This window comes from Oncorhynchus clarkii, chromosome 17 (genome assembly GCF_045791955.1).
Source record: "Oncorhynchus clarkii lewisi isolate Uvic-CL-2024 chromosome 17, UVic_Ocla_1.0, whole genome shotgun sequence".
Lineage (NCBI taxonomy): Eukaryota > Metazoa > Chordata > Actinopteri > Salmoniformes > Salmonidae > Oncorhynchus > Oncorhynchus clarkii.
Genome location: NC_092163.1, coordinates 36,836,086 through 36,849,959, shown reverse-complemented (window position 1 = coordinate 36,849,959; position 13,874 = coordinate 36,836,086). Strand labels below are relative to the sequence as shown.

Below are 13,874 nucleotides of genomic sequence, written 5' to 3'. Positions count from 1 at the left end.
CACTAGGCAGAAGAGGCTATTGCTTCAGACCTCACATCAAGGGGCCTTGTGAGCTGGGCATAAACGTTTTTAAAAAATATATATTAAAAAATACTAGTAATATTTATTTTAAATACAATTTCTCCGCTTAAGCAATGAGGCGCTTTCAAAGCCGGGCAAAATGCAAATATAAACATTTTACAGAAAAATTACCAGAGTTAAAGACATTTATTTAGTAAAAATACAGGTGCTGCTGATAATATTGCCATCGTCGTCAAGGCAGAAGACATGTAAGTGTAGCCTGATGCTGTCTGGCTACGTAACCTACTTTATGAAGTGATTTGTTTGACAATCAGATGAAAACCACCAGTGGTCTGTGAAGAGAGTTTCCTTCCACCATATTTATTTCGCCAGTCTAGGCGCGAACCCTTTCAAATCCAAGTCACATGACTTTACAATGTAAACCTAACCTATGAACTGACCCATCACCTTACGCATTACTCACCCCCCCAGTGGCAAGAAGTGACCTCCCTATACAACACATCAATGTCTCCCAGGCCCCAGTTCTTTTTTATCCCGAACACTAAATAATACAATACAAAACTAAATAGAATTGTTTTTTATAAAAACTACAACTAAATAAAAACTAGCAAAATTGAATCTAAACGTAATTTCAAAAGAAAAATGTCTAAACGAATAGAAATAAAATACAAATATCTGCCCCTGCCCCACTTATTCATTAAATGTGCGTTCATACATTTATACATGTATGGGTATGCATCATGCATGGATACACAACGGTCTGATTCTGTGAGTGGGCACGTCCAAACACACATAGACAGAGGTCCTGCTCTATAAATAAAACACACACAGGGCGTAACTAAACACACGCTGCCACATTCCACACATAAGCCAAAACAGCCTGGCATATCACAGCACAAACTATTCACACATTCCACTGGGCTTCTCTCTCTCTCTCTCTCTCTCTCTCTCTCCCTCTCTCTGCTCCCCTCTCTCTGCTCCCCTCTCTCTGCTCCCCTCTCTCTGCTCCCCTCTCTCTGCTCCCCTCTCTCCCTCTCCATCTTTCGCTCTCATAAATTACCCAGAATCCCAGCTGAGCTTAAGGAGACATCGCTGGAGTCTCTTAAAGAGAAGGAGTCTCCACTCAAAGTAAATAAAACATGCTTTGTCTGTGTGGGTGTCTCGGTTTGTCTGTCTGTCCCTCTATTTGCCCAACTGTGTCTTTTAATTAATTTTATCTCATACGGCGCTTTTCCAAACGCACATTTAAAGCACTCTGGTTAGGCACCGACACCGACATCCAAAGCTTCATGGAACAACATGTCCTACTCGTGAGCTGTACTTCCGATAACAAAAGTACAGGGTAGAGTGTGTGTCATGTGCCGACTCATCGCCGGTGACAGACAGGCCGGGGGAAATCCCACTGGGAACTCCTGACCTACAGCCCACAGTCAAACACTGTCACGTCACTGCAACTCCTGACCTACAGCCCACAGTCAAACACTGTCACGTCACTGCTTAGGCATAGGGGGGGACACGGGGCAAGCGCACACAGAAACACACACACACGATGCAGGTGCACCTAGCGCCACACGCATGTGCACGTTTCACACACAAACACACAGTGCATAGAACGACTAACACAAAACACACACAGTTGTTTTAGAATTCCAAGCCAACTGTAGAATCTCTCGGAGGGTCAATCTCTCTCTAGAACGCCATGGCAACGGAGCAATGTGGAGATGGGAGTGTGTGATTGTTCCTACTTGTAACGAGTGGTCCTTGGACATGCCTTGAATTGTATTTAAACACACAGCTGGGTAGTGTGCGTGCGTTTGCGTCATGTAAGAAAGAAGGTTTATTATTATTTTATGTTCCAGTGTGACGGCAGCAAGCATTGGCACTACAGTCACAGGCAACATTTCAGCTATCAGCATCCCAAAAGTGTCAAAACACTTCCAACACGTGTCTGAGAAAGGCCCCCCAAAATTGACTCCAGTCACCCCAGCATTTGACTGTTCTCTGCTCCCATACGGCAGGCGGTCCTTTTCAATGGCTGTGCGAAGTTGCTGGATACTGGAGCACTCTGTCGTACACGTCCATCCAGAGCATCCCAAACATGCTCAATGGGTGACATGTCAGGTGAGTAAACAGACCATGGAAGAACTGGGACATTTTTCAGCTTCCAGGAATGATGTACATTATCATGTTGAAACATGATGTGATGGCAGAGGATGAACAGCACGGCAATGGGCCTCAGTATCTCATCAATTGCCATCAATAAAATGCAATTGTGATCGTTGTCCATAACTTATACCTGCCCATACCATAACCCCACCGCCACCACAGGCCACTCTGTTCACAACGTTGACATCAGTCAACCATTCGCCCACGATGCCATACAGCTGTCTGCCATTTGCCCGGTACAGTCGAAACCGGGATTCATCTGTGAAGAGCACACTTCTCCAGCCAGTGGCCAATCGAAAATGAGCATTGTCCCACTGAAGTCGGTTACGACACCGAACTGCAGTCAGGTCAAGACCCTGGTGAGGACGACGAGCAGGCAGATGAGCTTCCCTGAGACGGTTTCTGACAGTGTGCAGAAATTCTTCAAATATTAAATTCTCTGGCAACAGCTCTGATGGACATTCCTGCAGTCAGCATGCCAATTGCACAATCCCTCAAAAGGTGAGACATCTGTGGCATTGTGTTGTGTGCCAAAACTGCCAATTTGAGAGTGGCCTTTTATTGTCCCCAGCAACAAGATGCACCTGTGTAGTGATCATGCAGTTTATTCAGATTTTTGATATGCCAAACTTGACAGGTGGATCTTGGCAAAGGACAAATGCTCACGAAAAGGGATGTTAACAAATGTGTGCAAAACATTTTAAAGAAATAAGCTTCTTTTGCATATGGAACATTTCTGGGATATTTTATCTCAGTTGATGAAACATGGGACCAACACTTTACATGTTGCGTTTATATTTTTGCTGTTGATTATTATGATTAATATCACTATTAATATTTATCCTGCTACCAGTCACTTCTTACCCCTGTTTACATGTACATACCTACAATCAATCCAGCACCCCTGCACACTGTAATAATGGTACTGGCACTAACCTGTATATGATTCTTGTGTTCTGTTTCCTCTCGTATTTCTGACCTATATTATTACTTGTATTACTACCTCATTGGGAAAGAGTTTGGCGCTGCGCACTTGCTGTATCCTGTGTACGTGACAAGTACACTTTGAAAAGACGACACAGACAGACAGACAGACAGACAGACAGACAGACAGACAGACAGACAGACAGACAGACAGACAGACAGACAGACAGACACAGACAGACAGACACAGAGACAGACAGACAGACACACAGACAGACACACATACAGACACACAGACACACACACAGACAGACAGACAGACATCAATAAATAATTACACGGGCAATTAGTATCATTAGCATGGGCGTCGGAGATATGTGAGCATGGGGTGGGGACAGAGAGACAGGGCGAGAAAGAGATTTTGTATCATTGCCGCCACTCCAATAAATATGATTTTTGGCGAAACTTTGTGGCGAATCTCCCGAAACTAGGGTTAAAAACTGCACGCATTGACATAAAAATGGTATCCTTAATTGCCAAAATCTCGCACTATCCCTTTTAAGATCAGATTGACAATTACAACTGGTCTTTTTAAGCAAACAGATTTAAGCAGTAGCACGAATTGAGAGCCACGAGCACGCAGCCACAGCTTGCTCCTCGTCTTCCCTACAGTGCAGTGGTTCCCATCAATTGTATTTCAGGTGGGGTCAACATTATTTATATTCATGCATTTTTGGAGTAGAACGGCATTTTTTATTTTATTTTTTGGTCGCTAGAAGTGAACTTCTCAGTCGCTCTTACAACCCGACAACCCCCCCCCCCCCCCCCCACCCCACCCCACCCCACACTCGCCTCCGCTGCTGAAAACAATCTTAAGGGAGACACCGATAAGCAAACACACACAGGTAGACACACGCACACACTGGATTGCTTGGTTTGTCCGTCAATCTAACCCAACACATAAGAATGTCTAACATTAGTATGGTATATAATGACATAGGTTCAACCCAGTAATTCTCACCCCTCGGCTCATTACGTCGCCCAATTAACTAAGAAACATCCATCCAGTGGTCATCACCGCCGCCGTCCCAATTAGCCACGTTTAATGAGCTACGTGCGTTTACCTTCACATTCTGATTAAGGAAAAGGGGAATAGTCCTGTGTTCTACATTTATCGTAATTACCGCTCAGAATCGCAAAGGCGAATATATTTAACGAGGTTATTAGTTGGCCTTGCTTGAGTTGAAGATATCGTTTTGGAAGAACACAGCCCTCCAGACCTGGGATCAAATACTATTTTGAATAGTTCAGCATTCGCTTGAGCCTGCCTGGAGTTCCCAAAAATGTTTTGGGGCGGAGGAATCTTTTGCGCGAGGCAAACTCAAATCAAGCACAGATTAAGTGTTGGAAATGTAGCATTTGAACACACCGTTGAATCTGAATCTGATAATCGCAGAGTTGACTTGACTAAACTATATTGCATTTCCCCCTGTATGGAATAAACAAAGTTCTATGAAATGGAATAATGCTATTAGCGGATAGAGGCTAGCAGATAGCGGATAGAGGCTAGCAGATAGCGGATAGAGGCTAGCAGATAGCGGATAGAGGCTAGCAGATAGCGGATAGAGGCTAGCAGATAGCGGATAGAGGCTAGCAGATAGCGGATAGAGGCTAGCAGATAGCGGATAGAGGCTAGCAGATAGCGGATAGAGGCTAGCAGATAGCGGATAGCGTTTAGGCCCAACAAAGCTTTCAGTATCCAGGCATATCTTCATGTAGGTCGGTGTAGCAGCGGCGGCGGCTCCTTTGTGCGGCCCAAACGCAACCCTATTCCCTGCGTAGTGTGCGACTTTTAACCAGCTCTGGTCAAGAGCAGTGCTCTAACATCGGGAACAGGGTGCCATTTGGGACACCGTCTTTTGTATGTGCTCCAAGGAGCGGAGGCAGGGCGGAAGTAGTTGATGAAAAATGAAAAAGACTAACCTGCAACACTATCAAACTGCCGAGGCTAGATGCATGGGGAGAGTCGGAGATTCACACCCGCTCTTACTTTGAAGAGAGATACCAGTCGAGTTCAATAGTGCTGTGAGTAGGCATCATGCATAGTGTAGCGCACGCGCGTCCTGCTTAGTACGGGTCACCCGGTGTCTCAATCACACAAAGATGACCCCACCACCATGTCGGCCTCTCAGTCTTCTTTTCCTACTCTACGGTAGGAATCCCGTACCCGGAGATTCATACTCCATACGTCGGCGCCATCTTAGGCGAGAGCGAGAAATAGAGATGTGGGCTAAACCTAAGGAAAGGTTGTGATAGTAGCATTGTATTTTGTTTGTCCATTACAGACTTCATGAATGCCTGCGCATGCCACACCCCCCCTCTAACCACAACACACACACCCACCCACAACAAACACTACACACAACCATCCCCCACAACAAACACGACACACATCCCCGCCCACAACAAACACGACACACATCCCCACCCACAACAAACACATCCCCACCCACAACAAACACATCCCCACCCACCCACAACAAACACGACACACATCCCCACCCACAACAAACACGACACACATCCCCACCCACCCACCCACTACACACATCCCCACCCACCCTCCCAAACACGACACACATCCCCAACCACCCACCCACCCACAACAAACACGACACACTCCCCCACCCCAGCCAAACACACACACTCAAATCACCACGGCGCCAACACTAACGGACATCCTCCACTGTTCTATTCTCCTCCTATTCCCTTCCTGACGGCGTGAATGTCAAGATGTCACCTGAAGACGGTGAGCGTTATCTGGCACACGGCCAGCCACCAGCTGGCGCCGAGGGTCAGGAGCAGCGGTAGAAAGCGCCTTCCCTGTGAAGAGCCAGCGGATGACGGAAAGCCTCAGCGGTGACGGTGACAGCCCAGCGCCCGGGTGACTGACAGCGATATTATTGGTGCGGGAGCATTCTGTTCAAATCATCTCCTCCTGCTCTGTGGCTGATGGTACCAGCAGACACATGGGCAGCACAGGCTTTCTATAGCTAGCTTCTCTAGCTCTCTCTTTTCCCTTTCTCTCCATCTGCAATATCCACTTCTCCTCGCCTCCCTTTCCACAGCAGATATAGCAAGCAAAGGCATGTCTCCTCTCTCTTTCTGTAGCTACTTGTCGCTCTCTCTCTCTCTCTCTCTCGTTCGCTCCAGCTCACGATTCCTCAGTGGTGTAAAGTACTTAAGTAGTACTTTAAAGTATTTTTACTTAAGTAGTGTGTTTTGGACCACTTTTTATTGGACTCCACTACCTTCCTAATGAAAATAATGTATTATTCACTCCTTACATTTTCCCCGACACCCAAAAGGGCGTTATATTTTGAATGCTAATAAGCAGGACAGGATAATTGTCTAATTTGCACAATAAACAAGGCAACATCCCTGGTCATCCCTACTGCCTCTGATTGGGTGGACTCACTAAACACACATGCTTCGTTTGTAAATCATGTCTGACTGTTGTAGTGTGCCCCTGGCAATCCGTAAATTTAGAAAACAAGAAAATCTTGTATACAGAACAAAATTACATAATAAATATCTACAACAGTGAACCTATGTGAGCTTTCCACACACACACACACACACACAAACACAGTCACAGTCCATTTACAGGGGTAATGAGGGGAGCTGACAGTACGGGAGACCATTCATCATGATAGGTTGCACCCTTCAGCTGGCCAATGGCCTGCCTCAATCTGCCTCGCCTCCCAGCCGCTCTACACCAGGGTCAACTGCTGACCTCATCTAGCCCCTCACGGAGCAATGAGCCGAAATCACCCCCAGACACTGATCTAAGGTCAGTTTTCAAAGGTTAAGGTTAAGAGTGTGGGGGAGGGGAACGCTGTTCCAAGACCTGTGCTTACAGGATTACTTATACTCAATGAGTCCTCAAGCCTGACAGTGGTGTCGCCACAGGATCAAGGGCCAATCGGCTGAACACAGCAGCTCTTACATCACCGTTCCCACCAGAGCCGGGGAGCTGTGGCAACGAGTGGGCTTAAAAAGCGGGAATCCAGAATGAGTCAGTGTGGAATGGTTTGCGACCGACTGGCTGACTAAGCAGATTGCGGGGTGTTACTTGAGAGAAGATCACATTTTAACTGGCTTTGGAAAAAAAGTTATCCTGTGTAAACGCTACTTGTGAGGACACATTTGCACGCGGAGAACCAGAGCCCATTTCCAAAACGGTCAAATTAACACTCACGGGGAGAAGAGGAGTTGAGAAAGAAAGGGCCAACACGACGACAGGAAATCAACTGCAGCTGAGGAGTAGCGAGGTGAACCCCTGAGTGCCTCAACTGGGCCATTCACAAATCCCTCGCTTTTTTTCGCTCTCCCTCTCCAGGTTTAGAAACGACAGGCGGCCCGACTCGGCCAGGCTTTTCGGCAGCCTCCTTTCCCAATCTCTACGTCCCTTTCTTTCAAGCACCTGTTCACTCTTGGTAATGAACTGGAATAAAGAGTGACCTGCTGTTGCTCCTGCTGTACTCATTCATAGTACATTATGTGTATGACGTACAGCTGGAGATGGGCCTTCATTAGCACGTAGCACCTGTCACCAAGCTGGGCCGTACCGCTGTTTAATAAGAATGCTATATCAAAAGAACTAATCATTAGAGTGGTAGAGACTAAGAAAGGGGGGGGGGGTGAGAAAGAGAGCACAAAAAAAAGAGGGAAAGAACGAATGAAAGAGGAAGAAGGGGAGAGAGAGAGAGAGAGGTTGAGAACGCCAGCTAACAGGCTGAGTAAGTGAGTGAGCGAGTGACAAAGAAAATAAGTAGAAGTCGACTGTAGATGGATATAGAGAGGGGGAGCGAGAAAGAACGGGGAGAGGGCGAGAAAGCGGGATGACTGTTGGGAAGAGAGAATGAGGAAGAGGAAGAGAAGAAGAAGGGATAATAAGAGAATGGGAGCGAGAAGGGAGGAGGCTAAAGAGAGGGCGAGAGAGATGTGGACTGAGGCCTGTTTATCTCGGCCCGGAGCGGGGTGTGCGCTCTCGAAAGCATGCCCGGCCATGCACCGTAGATCAGTAGGAGAACCCCAGCCAAGCTTCTGCCTTCCCCGAGGGGCCGAGTACTGCAGACAGCATGTGATCAAACCCTCTCTCACTCTCAATGAATTTGTGTGTGTGTGTGTCATTTGAGTGACATTTCACAAATCCTGGGGACTGGACTAATGATATCTCCGTTGGACTAAATCAAAGCACTCAGTGGTTCCAGGAAGAGAGTGGGAACCGGGCTCAGAGTCACGACGCCTCAGCACTTCCTCTCTAATTACGACTGGCCTACAGATGGCCCCAGGGAGAAGTGGTGGAAGGGGACTAAAGCTAAATGCCAGCATCATGGCAGAGGCGTGTTGAGGAAGGCCCATGTATTCATCACCACTGTCTGAATCGAAACCCTGATAATTGCAGGGTGGTTGTAACTACGGTCTCCTCAAGTTTGACAGATCTCCAGTGAGACCACAAGGTCAGCCATTACAGAGCTTAGGCCTTTTGTTCAATGCTCTCTGAAAAGAGCATGACAAATAATAAGAATCAAAGTTAATTTAATGTGAGGGACATATCAGAATTGAAGGGCAGTGAATTGAATTGATAGAGTTCAGTGGTGCTACGAGGGTCACAGGACTCACCGAGTTGATGCAGGCCAGCTCCTTGTTGAGCAACCAGGGCAGCGACAGCCTTCCCTCTCCCCTGTAGCAGGACTGGATGCGCTCCTTGATCTTCTCCTTGATGCGGCGCAGCGTGAACAGGCACAGGGCCGACTCCTTGGGTGGTTTGGCCCGGTTTTTTTGGCCTTGGGAGAAGACCGTGAACAGGATGTCCTCGTCTTCTGAAATGCTTAAAGAGTCGGCCAACTGCTTCCCGGGCCGGCTGAGGTAAGCGTCCTGGATGAGGCGGTACTCCACACCATCTTTGGTGCAGCCAATGGGGAACTCCACGTACGAGTAGAACTTGGGGTCGTCCACGCAGAGACGGACGATCTTGGAGGTGAAGAACTGTTCGCCGGAGGCGTCTGGCGAGGTGAGTTGAGTGTCCAGCTGCATGGTCAGGTAGTAGACAAACTGCTCGCTGCTGAAGCTGTAGATGTAATAGATGTCGAAGGCGGGGAATTTGCTGAGGGTGTCCGAAGGGATCTTGAGCTGCGAGGAGACAAACTCGTCCTGGTAGACGAAGCTAAACATGTCGGCGTTCTCCTCATTGGCCATCAGCTTGCGGCTGGAGAGTGTGGGGAAGTACTCAGACTTGCCGTCGATGGGCGTGCCGATGAAGAGCTTGCTGGCGGGGCCATGCGGGGAGGTGATGATGACCCCGGACATGGTGCCAGACTCGGCCACGCTGGACAGGTAGTGCTCCTTGCGGTGGTGTGGCTCACCTAGCTTGAACAGGTCGTCCAGCCTTAAAAACTGGCAGATGCCCTGGGAGGTGCTCCCGCAGGCGATGAGCCGGTTCTGGGCATAGTCAATGAGCAGCAGCTTGTTGACATTGCTGGTCTGGGCCAGGTCGTGGGGGCAGGACTGGACGCTGGGCGGGGGGTAGCACTTCTCATTGTCTACCACGGGACCCGTCATGTGGCTCCGCAGCTTGGTGAGGTTGCTGGAGAGCTTGAAGATCCAGTTGACCGAGCCGACGTAAACCTCGCCCGTCTTGTTGTGGATGGCCAGGTGTGTCAGTCCCCAATCGGGCGGGTAGAAGGTTTTGAAGGTCTGGGGTTGGCCTCCTGTTTGGGATGGGCCTACCAAGAGGACCAGCACCATGAGAAGGAGCAGGTTCCCCAGACGAGGGGCAGCGAGTGACCTCTGTAAGGGCCACATATCTGGAACTTGCGGGAGGCAAGGCTGGGGAAGGGATGGGGGAGGTGGGTTCACTCCAGCACCTAGTCCGGCTCTGTTTGTGTTTAGCTATATTCCGCTGGAAGGAGAATGGACTGGCCAAGGGAAGGGGGGGAAAGCTCCTATTGATCCGGTGTCCTTTTCTCTGCGTTCGGAGCTGTCATCCAGAGCATCATCCACAGCGGCATTGGTAGGAGCCCTGCAAGGCAAAAAACAAAAAAAACACATTATGAGACGCGATAGAACATTACCTATTGATTATGCATCAGCCAGGGAACCTGAAAGCACACGAGATACGCTGCCAAGTTAAGACAAAAGTCAAGACGACATTCAACCACCCCGGATGAATAAATTACACAAACTCGGGCCTGTAGGGCATATCCGTGACTACACTCAATTGTGAAGGGAGACAGCTAGCGAGAGCTTCGGGCGTATTACACAACGCACGGTACAATAACGTGAGTCACACTGCGATGAGTTAGAGACACACAACACCCGGCATGTTAATATTTCAAATTTCAACGGTATAGTGAGGGGTTTAGAGAAGGTCTGCTGAGAAAATCCCCGGAGGTGGCACACTTCTATGGACGCCACGCAATTTGTATCCAGGTCTGCTCCCTCCCGGGCCTCCCCACTGCATGCAGTATCAGCAAACTACCCAGCATCCCCCTCTTCTCCTAATTAGGCCCTTATTCTGTCAATAGCACCAAGGCATGGTTCTCAGTTACTCTGTGGCAGATCCGCAGCTCTCTGATGGCCAAAACATGTTTGCTACCCTGAGGGAGGTTGAGTAAAAAAATGATGATTCATGGTCATTATGCTCCATCGGGAATGTTGAGAACAATACAAGCTAGGAAAAAAAGGGAAATTAAAGAATGAGATGGATCGAGACTCGAGACAAAAGTATACTGCACGTCTCAGAGAGATTAATTGCTGTTGTTGTTGTCATTGTTGTTGCGGTTCCAACAATACAATTCCCATTTCCACTCCAGCCAAAGCTTCTCTCGCCATCTCGCCCACCCAACCCAGTCATCCACTCCCAGCAGTTAAATGCAAAAAAATATGATTATTTATTTAACCTTTATTTAACTAGGCAAGTCGGTTAAGAACAAATTGTTATTTACAATAACGTCCTACCCCGGATGACTCTGGGCAAGTTGTGCGCAGCACTATGGGGCCTCCCAATCATGACCAGTTGTGATACAGCCTGGAATCAAACCAGTGCCTTAGACCGCTGCGCCACTCAGGAGCCCCTAAATATCTGCTTCCATCCAAACCAAAACAACCTCTAATTGTCTGAGCCAAAGTTCCCGGGCCCGTTTGGCTATTCCCAGTGTGGGAGTGGGATTGACTGGATTTTTAATTATTCTAAATTAAATGACATGTGCCAGCACCCCCTCAACGTCCATACCTTCCGAGAGTTGGATTCCCTTGGCACGGATGGATGGGGGGGGATTGATGGGAGAGGAGGGACGGGGGGGATTGATGGGAGAGGAGGGGGGGGGGGGGGGGGGGGGGGGTTGATGGGAGAGGAGGGACGGGGGGATTGATGGGAGAGGAGGGACGGGGGGGGATTGATGGGAGAGGAGGGACGGGGGGGGATTGATGGGAGAGGAGGGACGGGGGGGGATTGATGGGAGTGGAGGGATGGGGGGGGATTGACGGGGAGGTGAAAGTAATGGAAAAAATTATTTTTTCTCCCTTGTGGGTGACTTCTAGTGCCAATGATAGCAGAGAGTTTGAGTTGGCCCATCTCAGCGCTGCTTGACAGACCAATCATGTTCCAGCGATACCGGGACATTAGTTTTCCTGTAAATGCTGATTACGCAAAATGTGTGCGGCAACTCTCAGAGGCCCGGCTTAATTTCACCTAGACTATGAAAGTGTCGGCAGAGGGTTATTTTATGACCGAACCGAATCAGGAAAGACGAGAGACGATGGAGGGAGGGACGAAGAGCCGGGAGGGAGGGACGAAAAGCCGTGGGGGGGGGGAGAACAAAAACATGAGATATAACGAGAATCTAAAAATGAAGAGAAAGAGGGAAGGAATAATAAGTCAATTCTTTCCTCCCTTATCTTGAGTTTTCCTCCGGAGAGTGATTTCAGGGGTTGGCCTGTGTGTCAATTAGTCCCCAAGAACGCATGGAGGTAGTACGGTCAGTTAACAAATGACTGTGTCCATGTGTGCGCATTGGAGGGAGATTTAGGGGGAAAGTGTTTTGGTTCGGATAAATGCACACAATCAGACAGCCCTAAAAGCTAGCCGGTGGAATTGCAAACCATAGCTCTGGTAGCAGCGAGGTTCAGGGGAGTTTGTGTCATCCAATTTCCACAAATGAAAGCCTGGACAAGATGAATATGCTGTGAAAAGAGAGAGAGTGAGAGAGCGGGGGTGAGAGAGAGGAGTCGAGAGAGAGAAAGAGAGGGGGCGAGCGAGAGAGCGAGGGGGGGCGAGCGAGAGAGAGCGAGGGGGGGCGAGCGAGAGAGAGCGAGGGGGGGCGAGCGAGAGAGAGCGAGGGGGGGCGAGCGAGAGAGAGCGAGGGGGGGCGAGCGAGAGAGAGCGAGGGGGGGCGAGCGAGAGAGAGCGAGGGGGGGCGAGCGAGAGAGAGCGAGGGGGCGAGCGAGAGAGAGCGAGGGGGGGCGAGCGAGAGAGAGCGAGGGAGGGGGGGCGAGCGAGAGAGAGCGAGGGGGGGCGAGCGAGAGAGAGCGAGGGGGGGCGAGCGAGAGAGAGCGAGGGGGGGCGAGCGAGAGAGAGCGAGGGGGGGCGAGCGAGAGAGAGCGAGGGGGGGCGAGCGAGAGAGAGCGAGGGGGGGCGAGCGAGAGAGAGCGAGGGGGGGCGAGCGAGAGAGAGCGAGGGGGGCGAGCGAGAGAGAGCGAGGGGGGCGAGCGAGAGAGAGCGAGGGGGGCGAGCGAGAGAGAGCGAGGGGGGCGAGCGAGAGAGAGCGAGGGGGGGCGAGCGAGAGAGAGCGAGGGGGGGCGAGCGAGAGAGAGCGAGGGGGGGCGAGCGAGAGAGAGCGAGGGGGGGCGAGCGAGAGAGAGCGAGGGGGGGCGAGCGAGAGAGAGCGAGGGGGGGCGAGCGAGAGAGAGCGAGGGGGGGCGAGTGAGAGAGAGCGAGGGGGGGCGAGTGAGAGAGCGCGAGGGGGGGCGAGTGAGAGAGCGCGAGGGGGGGCGAGTGAGAGAGAGCGAGGGGGGGTGAGTGAGAGAGAGCGAGGGGGGGGAGAGTGAGAGAGAGCGAGGGGGGGCGAGGGGGCGAGTGAGAGAGCGAGGGGCGAGAGAGAGAGAGAGCGAGGGGCGAAAGAGAGAGAGAGCGAGGGGGCGAGAGAGAGAGAGGGGGGGGGCGAGTGAGAGAGAGAGGGGGGGGCGAGTGAGAGAGAGAGGGGGGGGCGAGTGAGAGAGAGAGGGGGGGGCGAGTGAGAGAGAGAGAGGGGGGGCGAGTGAGAGAGAGAGGGGGGGCGAGAGAGAGAGAGGGGGGGCGAGTGAGTCTCTCTCTCACTCGCCCCCCCGCTCTCTCTCTCGCCCCCCCTCGCTCTCTCACTCGCCCCCCCTCGCTCTCTCTCTCGCCCCCCCTCGCTCCCTCTCTCTCTCTCACTCGCCCCCCCTCTCTCTCTCACTCGCCCCCCCTCTCTCTCTCACTCGCCCCCCCTCTCTCTCTCACTCGCCCCCCCTCTCTCTCTCACTCGCCCCCCCTCTCTCTCTCACTCGCCCCCCCTCTCTCTCTCACTCGCCCCCCCTGAGAGAGAGAGAGAGAGAGAGAGAGAGAGAGAGAGAGAGAGAGAGAGAGAGAGAGAGAGAGAGAGAGAGAGAGAGAGAGAGAGAGAGAGAGAGAGAGAGAGAGAGAGAGAGAGAGAGAGAGAGAGAGAGAGAGAGAGAGAGAG

General features: G+C 50.7%; 1 protein-coding gene across 2 annotated transcripts in view; it reads right to left on the bottom strand.

Moving 5' to 3' along the window:
- LOC139370758 (plexin-A1-like) overlaps positions 1-13,874 on the bottom strand; it is a 314,226-nt gene that overhangs the window by 262,604 nt on the left and 37,748 nt on the right. For both annotated transcript variants that reach the window (XM_071110449.1, XM_071110450.1), the window contains exon 2: positions 8,800-10,198. In XM_071110449.1, the coding sequence (XP_070966550.1) occupies positions 8,800-9,981 (1,182 nt within the window). In that variant the 5' untranslated portion in view covers positions 9,982-10,198. The remainder of the gene's footprint in view (positions 1-8,799; positions 10,199-13,874) is intronic.